This window comes from Neolamprologus brichardi, chromosome 15 (genome assembly GCF_056152115.1).
Source record: "Neolamprologus brichardi isolate AB-2024 chromosome 15, ASM5615211v1, whole genome shotgun sequence".
Taxonomy (NCBI): Eukaryota; Metazoa; Chordata; class Actinopteri; order Cichliformes; family Cichlidae; genus Neolamprologus; species Neolamprologus brichardi.
The window spans coordinates 13,518,589-13,535,898 of record NC_142118.1 but is presented as its reverse complement, the minus strand read 5'-3'; the positions used below and the strand labels follow the sequence as shown (position 1 = coordinate 13,535,898).

General features: G+C 42.5%; 1 protein-coding gene across 3 annotated transcripts; it reads left to right on the top strand.

Annotated features, from left to right (window-relative positions):
- The first annotated feature begins 2,956 nt into the window (after nucleotides 1-2,956).
- mideasa (mitotic deacetylase associated SANT domain protein a) lies at nucleotides 2,957-16,167 on the top strand. 3 transcript variants are annotated; one of them, XM_087852100.1, is made up of 13 exons: nucleotides 2,957-3,515; nucleotides 3,942-5,670; nucleotides 8,337-8,552; nucleotides 10,389-10,731; nucleotides 10,833-10,899; nucleotides 10,984-11,126; nucleotides 11,224-11,327; nucleotides 11,438-11,513; nucleotides 11,645-11,733; nucleotides 12,216-12,359; nucleotides 14,428-14,556; nucleotides 14,722-14,888; nucleotides 15,148-16,167. In XM_087852100.1, the coding sequence occupies exons 2-13, from the start codon at nucleotides 4,165-4,167 to the stop codon at nucleotides 15,431-15,433; spliced, it is 3,270 nt and encodes a 1,089-aa protein (XP_087708226.1). In that variant the 5' UTR covers nucleotides 2,957-3,515; nucleotides 3,942-4,164; the 3' UTR covers nucleotides 15,434-16,167. The 3 variants fall into 3 exon arrangements, with proteins under 3 accessions (XP_087708226.1, XP_087708227.1, XP_035764387.2); XM_087852101.1 differs by having other exon boundaries at nucleotides 2,957-3,526; XM_035908494.2 differs by having other exon boundaries at nucleotides 2,957-3,530.
- The last annotated feature ends 1,143 nt before the right edge of the window (nucleotides 16,168-17,310 follow it).

The following is a 17,310-nucleotide window of genomic DNA, read 5'->3' as shown; positions in this document are numbered from 1 at the left end:
GATATCAGTATCAGATCGATACTAAGTTGATAGGATCGATACTTTGTTTCTAGCCTCAGTTCAGTGTATGTTGCCATGGAAAGTAAAACATCACAGTGTTTTAGTGGTCATTTCATAAGTGATGACACACTGCTCTCCCCTATATTATCTGCCTTTGGTATATTAAAAGTGTCAGTATCAGTATTGGTATAACTCTGTATTTACTTATTATTGGCTCTATACCAACATTTGCTGTTGCAACGTGGGCATGGGATTACATCAGGGATGGTCCTGAGCCTTTCTTCTTTGCTATTGTGATGAAGAGGTTAAAGGACAATGTCAGGCTGGAGTTTCCATGGATTGTGATGATTGCAGACCACATTGTCAACTATGGTGAGATTAGGAAGCAGATGGAGGAGAGTGTAAGGAGACGGTGGTAGTCTCAACATGCACAGAGCAGGGATGGTGGATATATTAGACAAAGAATGTTGAAGATGAAGCTAACAGGCAGGAGGAAAAGTGGAAGGCCACTAAGGAGGTTCATGGAAGCAATGAAGGAAGACATGCAGAGATTGCAGTTTAATCTCATGTGAGGGACTCAGCTGGTTAGGCATGAGGGTAAAGTAACTACAACACAAAACCAGACTGAAAATATAACTGACCTATCAGACACAAAAGAAAAGGGAACTTAAATACTGGCTGATCACACCAAAGACGCCCAATGGGGGAACTACAACAAAGAAGTTATCTTATAAGAAGTAAATAAAACAGCAACTAGTTTGTCTGTTAGTTTAACTTATCAATAATCTAATGCAAAAAACAAAAACAACTGAATACCAAACTCAAATGTCACGTAAAATAAACAACCTATTTAAAGTAAACATTTCTTGGCCTCCCCTGCGATGACGTGACACTTGGTACATTCCAGTTCCTGCATTTGAAAGAGGTGCATTTTAAAGGCCCATCTTTTCCTCATTTGGGTAGATCTCAGCAGCCAAGTGACCACATTTGTGTGTCTAATATTAAACTTGACTATTATTTTATTTTTGTGTTCTCTTCTATGAATTTAGTTGATATTTGTATTATGTTTACGTCTTTGTGAATGCTGACTGTATGTGCATGCAATAATACAGGGCCCCACTAACAATGGGGATACAAAAACAAAGATAAAGAGCTGAACATGCAAAAGTCGACTATACATGTGTGCTACAAACAGAGGCATGTGTGTTTGAAACACATGCAAAATAAACACAAATCTGTTTCACGAAATCATGATGTGTTCTCATTTATGTGTTTAAATGCAATGAGTATCAAAAACTAAGATAAATATAGTGTGTTGCATGAGGTCAACAACTGATTATAAAAGTTGTCATCATTATTTGGAATTTCTAGCAGTGGCAGCCCCTCTAAAAATAAAAAAGAACTCTAAGTATACTTGACTTATTGGATTTCTGACCTTAGCAAACATTTTATTGATGAGTTCTGTTTTACTTGTGAGTCTAAAGTCACGATGATGTCAATATTTAGAATAATGTTGCTATTAAATACAGAGAAGCAAGAAAACATTTACCGCAAGTCGACTACTATATGAGCATGCAGTGGTTTTAGATTTTCAATCAGAGCCACCTGTCGCTCCTCAAGTTTGTTTTAACAAAAACAAGCAGGTGAAGAACAAAATGTTTGAGTCAAAGCCTCAGAGCCCCGTTCCACATAAACTATATAGGCAAAAGCACTGGGCTGCTTACACATTGCACCTTCAGAAGCTGCTCAATTGTGGAAACCCCTGCCACAAAGCTTCCTAGTGCACAGCTTTTGTCTTGATGCTAATGCCAGAGGAGGTTTGGGGCTCTGTATTTATATTTAATTTATTTTATTTAACCAACACAGACACACTCTCAGCTTCACACCTACACGCCATATAGAATCACTGGTTAACCAAATAAGCGTGTCTTTGGTCTGTGCAAGTCCGAAATGATTCCTGATTTTCTGGCTCTTACTCCAGAAAGCATCCACACTTTCTGGAGTAAAAGCCACAATAAATAAATAAATAAATAAGTAAATACATATTAAAATCTTGATATAAGGTTATCCTTATTGTTATTAGTGGTTTATCTGAAGCCCCATATTTCCGTTAAATGAGAAGTCATTTCATATACTAGCTAGAAGTTTGGTAGTTCAATCCCTGGCTTACCCAGTCTGTATGTCTAAGTATCCTTGGGCAAGAGACTGAACTCTCCCGATGCATCCCTTGTAAAATGAGTGAGTCTGTGGGAATGTGAGGAAGAACTTAAGCTTAGAGGAAAAAAAGACCTTGCATAAATGTGCATGTGACTGGGTGAACAATAATATTAAGTACAGTCCATTAAACAACCCATTTAAATAGAGAAGATGAAAACTATTTGTCATTGACTTTTCTTCCACCATTCTGATGCGCTGTTTAAATTCAGTAGGTCATGTTGACAATGTTTGCATGCCGAAATGTAGCTGAGCAGATGTACCACCAAAGTGGCTGGTGGGTGTAGGTGGGTCTTCTGCATGTGAAAAATGAGGCACAAAATGGTTTGTGCATGCACCCCAGGTAATCAGTGTGGTGCCTGCTCGTAAATAACACTATGGACAGATGCAGATGACGGGAAATGTATTCGTCTCTGGCAGGAAACAGAGAAGCTGCTTAAAATAGGTTTCTTGTTAAAAACATACACATGGATGAAACGATAAAAGTGAGTATCTGGGCTTTAAATAACGTGTAATAAGCCCGCTTTAATGAATAAAACGATGAATAAAATCTAATAGAAGAGCTGGGGTTTGTTGAACCAGATGAATTATCCAAACGTAAACCCGGTTGGAGGCCTGATTTTAACCAACAACAAACTGCGTCCGTGTGACGAGCCTCCGATTTCCGGGGAAGCCGCCACTGAGAAACAAACGCACACGGATACGGCGATGGGAGTGGCCAAACAATCGGATTGGATAACAGGATGTGACTTGAGCTGTTTTGGGGTGAGGCGGTGCGTTTGGAGGTGCACAACTTTCTGCGTGTTTTGCGCAGTTTCGCAACCTTTTTCTCTTTTTCCGCGCACCTCGGACAAACCGAAACGGCGGCTTTAAGCACTCGGAGCTTTCCTCTCAGCGAAAGCGCACTGATCTGAGGAAGTGCCCGACCGGGCCGCTGCACGTTCAGCGTCTCGCGTGTGGGTTTACTTACGTTGCGTGCAGGAGAGGAGGAGGTGGAGGGGGGGGGGGGAAGTTGTGGACATGTTTTCCTGGAAGTGCACGGTTTTGCGGATACAGTGTGCAACATTGTAACTACGGCGTTACTGAGCCTGCCCCGGACCCTGGCCGGACTTTGGAGCGTATTTCCGCGGGGCTGCTCGCTCGCCTGCTCGCCATATTGCGCGCTGTGAAACTCGAGGGAAAGTTGTCAAGAGTTATGACATTTGCTGCGCACGATCCCTTCATGGAGCTGCGCGCAGTTGATCGAAACCAAAGTGACTCCGTGGAGTTGGACACGGGCGACTCTTTGCACCATTGATAAGGTGATCACACGGTGTGTAAGTAATGCTTTTTAATCTGCTGGATTGCCTAAGAGCTCTGCGCTCCTCAGACGCTTCCTTATTGCTCTTTTTCTCTCCTCTCACACAAACATCACTGGCTATCGCTCGGGTGATTGCACGAGCCCCTTCGTTTCCTGTATTTCTTGTTGTGCCAAATGGCAGCTACACTGTAAGCGCCTCCGTGTTGAGGTCTGCCTGTCCCTTCGAAACTTGTAATGCCCTCTCTGCGCGCACTCTTTCTCTCTGCTCAATCTGCGTGCAATCCTGTATATTTTCACTTTACTCTAACGGGGCTATCTGCTGGTGTAGGCCTCAATTTCCTCATTGCCAAAGACGACTGAGAGTCGAGTGAAAACTTTGTGTCTTCTAAGAAATCAAAAGTGTCTGACTTCTTCTTTCTATCGTAAGGTCTTGCACCCCTAAAGAGGATGGACAGCGAGCCTCAGATTTGATTCTTGAAGGAGGACTGCGTGTTCTCCACCCTGTGCTTTCCTTTGGGATTTATATTTCCTCCCAGATACCTCTGTATACACAGTTAAAGAATTTCTTCACCACAAGCAGTGAAAGCGCACTACAGAGGCACCAACTTGCTTTTGCACGCTCACAGATCGGGACTGAAAGCTCTATTACCATGAGTCTTCCTGCTCAAGTAAATACTGACAAGAGTGGTAAGCACCGTGCTGCAGCCATGAAAGAGGCTGTGCAGCACCCAGGGGAGGTTTATTATGGTATGGGACCGCCAGCTTTAGAGTCAAGCCACAGTGACTCTGCCAGCAGCTCTGGTGTTTATAATCAAGAGAAAGGGTCCCAGAGTTTACCGCACTATCAACAGGGTGCTCCAGTAAAATGGATGCACCAGGACTCCTTACAAGCCCCTGGCTGGTCCCAGGAAGTTCCTGTGTCGGCCTGGGGGCAGAATTTTGGCCCCTACATGAACGTCAGGAATCAGATGCCGTTCCACAAGGGAGTCCACGAAGGTGTAGCTCTGCCGATGGGAGGGGAAAATCAGCTGTCCGGACCTGTGGAGGTTTATAGAGATGCCACACAGGCTCCAGCTCAAGGCAGGGGGATCGAGTGGGAACAGCATGCCGCAGCGGCAGCGATGCACCAGGCTCAGCTGCAAGCCTATCAACATGGCCACAAAGGCGTGGAGCTCCAAGGCCAGTCACATGTGCCACCTCATGGTTTGCAGGGGTCCATGCTGCAGCCCTTCCAGGCAACATTTAGACCCAGCAAGCAACAGTTCTCATCTGGGTATTACTCAGTTTTTCCGGCAAACAAGGCAATTCCGAACCTGCCCTACAGCGAGCAGCCCAAAACTCAGCAGCAGCTTCTACACCAGATGCAGCAGCAGCAACAACAACAACAGCAGCAGCAACAAATTCATCATCACCATCATCACCAACAACAACAGCAGCAGCAACAACAACAGTTGCATCAACAGCATCAGATTCAGCTGCAGCAGCAGCAGCAGCAGCAACAACAGCAACATTTGCAGCAACAGCAGCACCAAATCCAGCAGCATCAAATCCAACAGCTGCAGCAACAAATGCAGCAACAGTATCAGCAGCAGCAGCAGCTCCAGGAGAGACAGCAACAAATGCAGCAAATGCAACAACAGCAGCAGCTACAGCAGCAAAATGTGCCACAGCGAGACACGACACAGCCACAGGTGCAACCAAAACAGCAGCAGACCCAAAACTTCGTCGCTTATCAGCCTGCCGAGCCGCCTCCATCTGAAACTGGGTCCAAAGAAGACGTTCAGTCGACGGAGCCGCGGCAGGAAGCGGAGGCTCAAAGCTGTGACGCGTCAGCCGTTCCTGATCAATGCCCCGAAAAGGCCGGCGCAAATCCCACAGAGCCCGCAAACGCGGCTGCTCCTCGGCGCTCGCGTCGCCTTTCCAGGGAGGGGCAGTCGCCACTGGATCCCCCTTCCACAAACATCTGGTCTCAAGCCAAAGAGCCTCCACCGCCCCAAAACGGAGTAGCGGGTGCACAGGCTGCGAAAGCAGGGGAAAGCCAAGTGACAACAGGAGGGGTCATCCGTAGGAGAAGGAGAGCATCCAAGGAGATCAACTTGGAAACCCTGGCACAGAAGGCGTCAGAGATGGAGTCCCTGCCTGCAAAAATTGTAAAGGTAAAAGAGAAATGGCTCATTACACTGCTGCTGTAGGGAATATATCAATCATTTATGAGAGTAATATGATTTTAAAAAAAGAAATAAAATACTCTCTTTAGGCTCAGGTTGCTTGAGTGGGAACGGGGCAGGCAGCTCATTTGTGCAAGTGAGAGCAGATTTTCTCATCTGGCAAAGTTGGCAAGCAGCTGTACAAAGAGGAAGGACTCTGTTTCTATGCAGAACTTCCCTATGGTTTACAAAATCCTTTTCTTGGGCTTGTTTACTCGACTCGTGCAGCTGTTGAGCCTCAGTCATTGCGGGCTGTTTTGACAAGTTGCACATCGATACTGCAGACAACGTATCTGGTGAAACCTGAATGTCTGCCGTTCACTGAAGATTCGCCTTTTTGATCTGCTCTCCTCATTTTACTGCTGTATGAAAGATGATACGCTCTGTCGTTTTATTCAGGATATATAATATTTACTTTAAGCATGGCACACCCACTGGGGCTTGCTTCTTTGAGGTTTCTTTAGCAGTTTTTATTTTGTTGTTGTGTTTATGTAAAAAAAAAAAATGAGTAAAACTCAGTTTGAGTCCATTTTAACGCAAGCAAACGGACAGGTAGTCCTCTTCCCTCAGGGGGTTACGAAGCTTATCGAAGGCTTTCTTGCACCACGCGCACGTTGGAGCAGCTGCATGTCTGCACACCTCCACATTCCTCAGGCCTTTTCCCAGTCATTCAGCAGAGCTAGGGAGGGGCAGCACTGTCAACCTGTATAGCTACACTCCTTTTCTCCCCACTACATGCCAAACAGGTTTAAGGTGGCGATTCACAACCCAGAGCTGTTTCCTTGTGGTTAGTTAAACTGCACTTTGTTTTCTAGGTCAGGAGACGAGACTCGAGTGTCTTTACTTTTGTTCTTAACTTTGACTAATTATAAATCACAAAACTGATTCATGCTTTAACCCCCACCACTAGAAGCCAGGATTACTCATTTTGCTAGTTTTTCTTTGAGTTAGAATGAGCAGAAATACCAGGCAGGCATGTGGACGTCTCCGAAAGCCTGCCAAAGTATGTGCTTGTAAAGCCCTATGATGAAATTTTATATATTTCTATTTTTTTTACAGGTGTAATGCACATGTTTCGAAAGAGACTTTAATTTTTCTGCTCTGTGGTGTTTATTTTAAATTTTCATTTTTAATTGAGCTCTTAATTATGGCGTTTCAAGCTGATATGCGTTTATTGGTTGTGGAATTAATTTTGAGGAAAATAATAAGTTACTTCTTTATCATTTAGGTGCTTTTAAATCTTAAAAGTAAACTTATCCGCCACTTTATTGGGTACATGTTTCCTCTGTGGCATTGATTAAATGAGTTGTCTCAGAGAAATTTGTCCAGATTGACGCGATAGTATCATGTTGTTGTTGTCATTGCTACTTTTTATTCAAATAATCTATTTTTGAACTTTATTTGCATTTTTTTTTTTTTTTGTGCTTTCTATGTTCACTGGACACTTTATTAGGTACAACTAGATCTGCTAGTGTATGCATACCTAAAGCAAGGTGCTGGAAACATTCCTCAGAGATTTTGATGCATATTGATGTCATGACATAACACTGCAGATTTATCAGCTGCACGTCCATTGCATGAATCTCCCGTTCTGCCACATCCCAAAAGTGCTCAGCCAGATTGAGATCTGGTGGCTGCGAAGGCCATTTGAGCTCACTGGGATGTTCAAGAACAGTTTGAGATGATGAGCTCAGTGATGTGGTGCGCTATCCTGTTGTTTACACTAAATTCTGACCTACCACCTGGATGTCGGTGCAGAAACTGAGACTCATCAGACCGGGTAACATTTTTTATCTGTTGTGCAACTGTTGAGCCTGTTTGAGTTGTTTGCCTCCGTTTCCTGTCTTAGCTGCCAGGAGTGGCACCCAGTGTGGTCTTCTGCTGCTGTAGCTCATGTTGTGAGTTAAGAGATGCTCTTCTGCGTACCTTGATTGTTATTATTGAAGATACTGTTGCCTATTTAACAGCGCAAAGTAGTCTGGGCATTCTCCTCTGATCTTTGGCATCAACGAGGCAATTTTCCCAGAGAACTGCTGCTCGCAGGATATTTTCTCTTTTTCTGATCATTCTCTGTAAACCCTAGCGATGCTTGTGTGGGGAAAATCCCAGTAGATCTGCAGTTTCTGAAATACTCAGACAAGCTCATCTAGCAACAACAATGCCACATTTAAAGTCACTTAAATCGCATTTCTTCCAAGTGGTTGATTTGCACTTCAGCGGATAATCTTAACCGTGACTATTTGCCTAAATGCACCGGGTTGCTGCCATGTGATTAACTGATTGGATATTTGTACTGATGAGCAGTTAAAGCAGCTGTACCTAATAAAGTGGCTGGTGAATGTAAGAAATGTATGTCTGTTGTATCTTTGGGACTTTTTAGTGATTCAAATGCTACAAAAAACAAAGAAAGAATAGATATTTCTGTTCAGAAACAGTAATTCTGATTCTTTTTTTTTTTTAAAATTGAAGCTGAATGCAAAAAAAGCTCATATAACCACTTGGACTTCTTCCTCTTTTTATATCTCAATCCCTTTTCCTTTATTTTCCTGCTACTTCCTCAACTCTCTTCTGCCTTTTCTAATCTTCCTGCCTCTTTCCTTATTGTGCCTCAACAGGAAGACGGTGCTTCAAGCAGGCAAGCCGCAATGGTGCCCCTGGTCATCCCAGTATCCGTGCCAGTGCACAGAGGTCAAACAGATCCTCAGGGTGGCTGGGCTCAGGGGCGGCCCGGTCAGGGCGAGCGGCCTGCTGCACCATCCGATCGCAAACCTTCTGTCATTGTGGCTCGCCGGCGATCGCTGAGAAGCACCATGACTGAGAGTTTTGCTCAGGTTAGTTCCCCGAGGACGAGAGATTTGAATTGTTTTCCTTTCAGTCACTTTAAAGGGACTTTTTTCTTTTTTTGCATACCACGATGAAACATTTACAGACGTCGTGTTTGTAGATGTTTATTCAGGCTTAGACCACATTGCATAACTACCTTGATATCCCCCTTTAAAATGCAAGTTTGAGCAGTATTGTTAGCAAAGACAATGTCATCCCACCCAGTTACACAAACAACCTCAAAGTTCTACTTCTCATAGGTCGCCTTAGACCTCGCAGTGGTTAAACATTGAGACTTTGAGTCTTTCAGACATCTGCTGAGGAGTAACAGAGATGTGCAACTGAAACTTGGACCAACCCACAATTTATGGACTGAATTAGATGATGTGACTCATTAATTCCAAAATCCTGAACCACATGAACATCATTACAGACTGTAGGTTCACAGTGAAGTCAGATTCAGGAAGTGCACTCATCACTGGGCCAGATGATTAAATCTATTTTATGTGTGTAATGCAAAAAAAATCAATGTAGGGAGAAGACAAACCCCGAATCGAGCTTAGATATTTTTATCTGGTCGAGTAGGTTTGGTGTAGAGAGGTCTGCTTATTCTTACTGTAAAGCGACACCATGACCCGTTTAGTGCTAAACGTGCCAAAAATACATTTGCAAAGTCAAGTCATTCTTTTTCAGAATGACTTTATTCATACATTTTCATAACCACATAACCCAGACAGGTCATGAATCTGTCACAGGGCTTGTACCAAAAAAATGGGTGATCATTCACACATCGCAAATTAAGCTAGCATGCATGTCTTTGGACTGTGGGAGGAAGCCAGCGATCATGCTGAGGAGAAGCTCGTGGTTGTGACAGTGGGATGAGAAGTAAACATTAATGATAGTATTAAGTAGGAGTATTAGAGCAACAACATAAATGTCATTGTTCATTTTGAGAAAACAGTCAAAATGCAGAGATTAAAGTTGGCGTTTCAATTACTCATCTATACCCAGCATTTTGTAGAGAGTATAGCAGCTGTGGGAGTTGTTTGACTTCAAACGACAAATTTAATCTCCAAATTTAAAATGAAATGAACATTTCCGTAATGTGGTCCTAGTACTTCTTCCTAGGGGATTTTAGCTTGTGCCAGTTCTGACTCTGTTTCTCTGTTTACTGGAGAAACTGGGTGCTGGGATTTCTGGAGTTGCAGCTGAGTTTTATTTATTTTTTGCAAAGTCATAAAATTAAGGCAAGTCCCAGCTGAATGCACAGGCGATGCTTCCAAAGCTGGGCGTTTGACACCAACAGAGAAATGGCACTACAGGCCTGAGAAAATGTTCAATTTTTCTGTGTGGGACTGTTCCTTTAATTTCCAACAAGGTCCTCAAATGTTGGACATAGAGGTACAAACCTTTATCACATAAGTCTCAAAACACTAGCATAATTTGAATATCAGAAACAGTTTAGTCCAAAAGGATGTTTTAATACAGTTAATGATCGGGACCTGAGATTTAATAATAAATCGATGAACTTTAAAAACGCCTTTCAAACCTGACTTGTTGTGTGAAGCCCATTTACACCCCAGCTGATGAGGTATTGTTGTCTGTGTGTGGCTTTTCCCTTCTCACAGAGAAACTTAGATTGCGTCACAATAAACCACGTGAGAATGTTCAGTCAGCTTAATGGCCGGTTGTGTCTGATCCAGGAGCAATAAAGGTTAATACAGGAGGAAGGTGGAGGATAGCAGGGAGAATTTATTCCTTGAATTTGATCAGTCAGGCGTGAAACCTGCTTATGATTGTTATAAAAAATATAGGTTTGTGTTAACTCTGCTTCTTCCATCCAGGATGAGGAAAGCGATACAGGACTTGATGAGGACGGAAAAGCTAAACTGAAGCGCAGGCCACGTCCCGAACCTCTCATCATCCCTCCCCCAAAACCATCCACCTTCATCGCACCATCCGTCTACTCCAGCATCACTTCCTTTCAGAGCAACCTCCGTTCTCCAGTGCGCCTGATGGACAACCCACTTACCTTTCCCCCATACACGCCACCACCCATCCTGTCTCCTGTGCGGGAGGGCTCCGGACTCTACTTCTCCACCTTCCTCACTAACATAGCTGTAACCAACCAAATCCTGCCGCCCCCGCCTACGCCCAAGTCTGCAGCTCGGAGCCTTCTGCGTTCCAGTGAGTCTCGTTTGCTTCAGTTCTTTTGCAGTGATATATGTGAGTTACTTATTTGAATAAATTACTTAACAAGCAAGAGCTTTTTCATTCGCCTCTTCCAGCGAGTTCAGACGTTACGCCGCCCAGCTTCACCTTGAACGCCGAGGCTACACCTGTGAGCCTCGAACCGTGAGTAGCACTTAAACATCCAAACAACCTACTATTGTTTCTAACTGACGGCTTCATAACTCAGCCCTCTGTGTTGGCATTCAGACGGATCAACATTGGGCAAAAGTACCAGGCAGAAATTCCTGATTTGCAAGATGAAGCTTCTTCCCAGTCCGACCAGCACAAAGCGGACTTGGTTTGGGTTCCTATTGATGACGCCGCCTTCAAACATGGTGACAAAGAGACCAGTAAGTGTCCATCATAACACGTGACCTACCGACCTCGCTTTTTATTCATACTTTGAGCTTTTTGTCACCATCGACACTCCTCACATTCTCTTTGTAGTGGAGGATTTGATGAACATGGCATGTTCGAGCGTTTTGAGAGGAGGAGGAACCAATCAGGAGCTGGCTTTACACTGTTTTCATGAATGTGGAGGAGATTTCCTTGTGAGTAAAGTGACGTACAGATATTACATTATTTACACTTCTACTTGTAAGTGTTTCATAGCTTTCAAATGAGGGACATGCCTTTGCTCACGGTGATGCCAACTTTTAAGGAAACACTGGGACGTTTGATGCATCAGGATCCAATTTTCCCCAAAGGCCATCAATTGATAGGTTATCACTACTCAGGTAACAACAACAAAAAGAAGCTTTTTATGCTAATTGCTTCAATCAGCTGTCCCATGCTTTCTCTTTGCCTTTCTCTGCAATTTATGCTCTTGCTCACTTACCTATTTTTACTGCATTTGTTTTCCCCTCAGGCTCTGACAGCTGGACAGCAGAGGAGAAGCGGTTTTTCAATAAGGGGATCTCTGCCTACAGGAAGGACTTCTTTCTGGTCCAGAAACTGGTATGCTCATTAATTTGACCCTGCAGCAAGAACAACTGTGAATCGGGGGGGGAAGAAAGCCACCAAACAAACAGTTGCATACGATTAAATGCACTCTGTGTAGCGTCAATAAATCCTTTGCGCACTCCTCGAGGCATTCATGTAATTGCTTTAATCAAACAAGACAATAACACTTAAGACGTTCGGTCTTTGCTGCATGATGCCAGATTTAGATGTAATGGAAAATGAGTAAACAGGAAGAGGACGCTCACCTCTCAACACAAAGACGAGCCGCATCTTTAAAAAGGTTCAAAAAGTCATTCAGACTGAAAAATTCACATCCTCTTTGCGACAGGAAACGACTGCTTTTATAGGAAATGTGGGTTTAAAAAAAAAAAAGCGGTAAAATAAGCTGAGACAGAGTGACCTCTCAAGGATTATCTTACGTATTCTTCCTATTCAATAAAGCTTTACATGTGCACGCTTCTCTGACTGTTTTAAAGGTGCGGACTAAGACCGTGGCTCAGTGTGTGGAGTTCTACTACACATACAAGAAGCAGGTGAAGGTTGGTCGCAATGGGATTTTAATGTTCGGCCCTCCTGATTCACCTGTGGAAAAACACGCAGAGGCAGTCGTGGACGTCAAGGTAAGCACGGTTAAATCTGACAGTTATTTTAAAGAGTCAATATGCAGTCATGGTGATAAAAAGCACCTCCTGAATTCTAAGGTCAAGTAATCTGGTCCTTAGTTTATTGTTTATCTCAGGTTCTCTATTGCGCCGTGTTGTTAGTTAACAAAAGTTAAACCAAAATGCAGAAGCACTGTGTGAAAAATTACAGCCTCAAGATGCTACGTGGCAGCCAGGTGCTGCTAATCAAATGCATTTGATTGATTTTGTTAACCTTTATTGAGATAGGACAGTGGAGAGGAATCGGGAAAGCTGGGTAAGAGAGCAGGAGGAAGACGTGCAATAAATGACTTCAGTGTGGCTTGAAACCAAGGCCTCTTCAACAGCCTCATGGCCATAATTAACAGCACCACATCTGCTGAAACTCCTCTCATACAAACACACATTAGAGCACAAGCGCCTGATACCAACTGTCAGGCACGTTGGTGGAGGAGTGAGGATTTGGGCTTGGTTTTGCAGGCAAAGTAAACCATGTGAGGCCATTTGTCCAACAGCTTAAGCTTAGAGTTATAAAACAGGAGAATGACCCCAAACCCAGCAGTAAATCTGCAACATCATTTCTGGGTGTTATAATTGTCCAATTAAAAACCAGACGTCAACCTGACTGAAATGTTTTGGCGGGAGCTTGGAGAGCTGTGCATAAACAAATGCCTGCAAACTTTAGTGAACTGAAGCAACACTGTAAAGAAGGGTGGGACAAAATTCCTCCAAAATGATGTGAGAGACTGATTAAGTCACAGAAAACGGTTACTTCACGTTAGTGCTTCTAAAGGTAGTTAAATAAGCTCTTGAATTATGGGATGCACTCAGCTTTTCAAACACTGCTTCTTAATTTTTGGCAAATTCAATAATTAATTAAAATTAATTAAATAATAACACTTTGTAATATGTTGTATTGTTGCTCACTTGAGGTTGTATTTACCTAGCATTACTTAAGTACACCAGGTGTGCTTTAGATTATGTGCTTGTACATAAAACCTTTGAATTGATTGGTGTACTGTTTACCATGACCGTATATGTAGTATTTGCAATGTCTCATGTGCGTTTCATTGTGCATGGTTGAATGTGTCTTCCATGTTATATTTATCTGTTTGAATATATTTAGGATTAATTAAAAGTCGTAAACATTTTTTTTCAACTAATCAAATGGAACTTTAGTGTTTTTAAGAAGGGGTTTCATTGTGTGTGAGTACAGATGTCTGCACATGGAGAAAGATGCTTTGTGCCACGTCTTTTTGCTGCTATGTTATTTTAAATGCACGGCAGCAAAAACAAACAGACACCCTTCAGCCAGTGGTTTTCTTCAGCATTTCTGATACATGTATTTGTGTGACCCTCAATAAAGCAACCCCTGGGCCTATTCTCTGGTTGACAGCAGTTATTTACAAAAGTACCAAAATAAGGATGTGCTCTGGCCACGCAAAATGTTAAGATCACTGGAATCAAGAACGATGAGTTGGTGGTTGTGAGAAAAGAAGGGTTGCACATCAGCTGGTCTAAAAATGTAGAGTAATAATCATATTTATATATGATTATTACTCTATATAAAGATGTCTAGATCCAATTTTTGATCTAATCCTATCCTTCCCCGTATATAGAGCCTGTTAGTTTGAAACAAGATACCCACTTTACTTCTGATTGTCTGCCCCACATCTGGGTTCCTTGAATAGAGTAATACATTTTGTGTATCCACTGTTAATGTGCTTTCGTTTTTTAGGAAGGGGGGGGGGGGGGGGGTGATCTAACTAAGAAAGCATTCTGAGTAAATCTTGAGAAAGCTGAGTCAAGTGTACCAGGGAGTGGAGGCTGCAAAACTCTCAACAGCTGCGACTTTATTAAGGAAAACCGCTGTTTTTTGGGGGGGGGGGGTTTCCCTTTTTTGACAATTAAGAAGAAAGACTAGGGTAAAAAAATAAATAAATAACGGGTCCCCTTTAATGAAGGAACAAGGATCTTATTGTCTTTAAGTAATGTTTAAGATTCTGGTTCATAGTCTGCCTAATTTCCCTGGTGGGATTCCTTACAGAGTTCACAGCAGCCGAAGATGACTCAAGGTGAAGCGGATGAGGATGACAAGAAGAATATGTCTTTAGAGCAGATCAATGAGAGAAAACAGCAGGCGAGGGTCGCTCAGTCACTACAGGTTCATGACTATGTAAGTTTCATTTCATAGTTCTTTGATACATATCCTTATCAGTTAATATATTTGTTTAAAATAACAGAAAAAACTATATATTTATTTATTTGAAAAAAATCACAATTTTATGAACCATTGGTCCAAACTGTGCTAAAACTCAATCTTCTGTTTCTGCCTCTTCAGGCCGGAACAGTGCTGGTGCTCAAAGAGCCAGATCCTGTTCATAAAGAGGCTCATCAGTCTCCAGCACTTCCCAGATCTCGGGCCGAGCCTGCTGCAAAGAAGCCCCGGGTGCCACTGAAGCCCTCGCAGGAACCTGAGCAGATTTTTCCTTGCAAGAAATGCAACAGGTACGACAAAAGCCATCGCAGAGATTGGCGTTAATTCCTGACCTGTTAGCATTGTGTTATGAATGTTTGCTCATTCATTATAAGAGTCCAAATAATGCTGGTGATTTTTGGTTCATCTCAGTGTGCTGATCTCTGTGGGGCAAAGTGTGTTTAGAAGTTTCTGTGATTTTTTTTTTTTTTTTTTTTCTTCTCAATAGCGCTGCTTTATTCCAAACAGCTGCTGTCAAGCATAACGCTGCACCGTTTTCCTCCCCTACAGAGTGTTTTATAAAGTGAAGAGTCGAAGCGCTCACATGAAGAGTCATGCCGAGCAGGAGAAGAAGGCTGCAGCGCTGCGTCAGAAGGAGGAGGAGGAGCAGGCAGCAGCTCAAGCCAGGAAGGCGGCGGCGGCGGCAGCAGCAGCAGCAGCGGCGGCGGCGGCAGCTGTGTCTGCTGCAGAGACCCAGCGGGGAGGTAATGGGAATGGAGCGTCAGAGCAGGCTGAGGCCAGCAGCCAAGAGGACTCGTCAGAGGGGGAGGATGACGATGATGAAGACTGGCAGTGAGACCGATATAAAGACGAACATTAATGGGATGGATTGACGTGTAAATAGAGGCGAGATGGTGAACAAATCAGGGAGGGAGGTGTTTAAAAACACGTGCTCCCCCATGAGGAGTAGAATAAGCACAAGATGCTTTTAAAGTCTTCCTGTTGATCTTTTCACTTGTTTCCTGACCTGAACTGTTTGTCTTTGACTGTATTTCAGATTCACACCGTCAGCGTGTAAGCCACACTCCACATTTTCACATTTGTACCTTTGAAATAATCAGTTTGGTTTTTTTGTTGTTGTTGTTTTTGTGTGTAAAATGTCCGTGTGCTATGCTTCTGCTTTTGCTAATAGGGCCTTTTTAAATCTTATTTAATTGAACATATGTTAAGATCTTCAATGGTTGTTTGATGAATCAGGATATCTTTCTAGCAATAAAATGAGATCAAGGCAATCATTACTTTATAGTTGCTTCCCTTTAAAGACAGAAGCCATTCTGTTTCAAATACTTCTTACAGGACAAAAAACAGCGCTGAATTTAGCAGATTTCTATCAGATTTTTAGGTGGGTTGTACACTTATTTTTAAACTAAGGGACCTTTGAAATGAATATGTACAAAAAATATATATATGAGACTGTCATATATTTATGATACTGCATTTTTTTTCAGTGATTTTTGATAATATAAAAAGTAATCATGTCGGCTGTAATGTGACTGGTGAATTGAGAAATGTATTAAAGAAATATATTCTTCTGGAGTGGATGGGTTTTTTTGTTTAACCAGCAGATGGCGGCAGAGGTTCAGTGTGATCTGAGAATTTCCCTTCATGGTTGCCTGTAGGTGAATGGAAATATTGCTGTTGTCTGATTGGCCTAAGATAAACGTGGCTGAAATTCTATGTAGACCAAGTCAAGATTTATGTCATTTTATATTCTTAAATCATAACATCCTTATACATCTAGTGGGCAAAGAGAGATTTACTTCTAATGCTGGGCTCATAGGTCTTATATGCCAGACAGGCTCCAAAGGCCTATAATTTTAAGATTAAGGGCTGGAAAGCCAACTTGTCTTGAGACGCTAGGGAGTGGTGAAATTTTGCATTGATCTTTGGTGGCATAATTCAGCCATTTAGGAGTGTGAGCCATAAAGGGAAATGATGCTCTCGGGAGATGAGATGCGAGGCATATTGCGCTGAGATTATTGAAGACAAAGTGGCTCTGTTTCTGTCTCCAGCCCATCAGTGACTGAGTGGCTTTCATTTACTTTCCTCTTGCTGCAAAAATCTAGCAGCAGACACTGCTTTAAACACATAATCTGACTTTGGATGAGTGTAAGAAAAAAAAAATCCACATTTGCTTCATGTGATCCTTTGATTTAAAGTGGACCTACTATGATTTTCTTTACATGGCAAAAGCTCAGGCTACAGGCTGCCTGAAACACTTGGTTTTACACAGTTTTTGCACGCTCTAGAAGTTTTAAATGAGAAGAGCTTTTTTTATTTATTTATTTTTTGTTTCTTTAACGGAAAAAAATATTATACTCATAATTATGTCCTGTCTTCTTCCCCTCACTACTAACTGGTCACAACAGACGGCAGCCCTCCCTGAGCCTGGTTCTGCTAAAGGTTTCTTCCTGTTAAAAGGCCGTTTTTCTTTCCCACTGTCTCCAAAATGCTTGCTCATAGGGGTTATCTGATTGTTGTGGTTTGGTTTTTTTTGTTGTTGTTTTTTTCTGTTTTCCCTCTATGGGTCTTTACATTACAGTACAAAGACTATTAAAGCAACTAACTGTTGATGTGATTTGGAACTATATAAATAAAACTGAATTTAATTTAAAAATTGAATTGAATTGAATAAATAGAAATTAAGTAGTGTGTCTGGACAGATAAAAACTA

Coding starts and splice junctions, on each gene's coding strand:
- mideasa (XM_087852100.1), top strand. CDS start 4,165: ATGAGTCTTCCTGCTCAAGTAAATACTGACAAGAGTGGTAAGCACCGT. Junction 10,732..10,832: donor TCGGAGCCTTCTGCGTTCCA/GTGAGTCTCGTT, acceptor CGCCTCTTCCAG/CGAGTTCAGACGTTACGCCG. Junction 11,734..12,215: donor TCTTTCTGGTCCAGAAACTG/GTATGCTCATTA, acceptor ACTGTTTTAAAG/GTGCGGACTAAGACCGTGGC.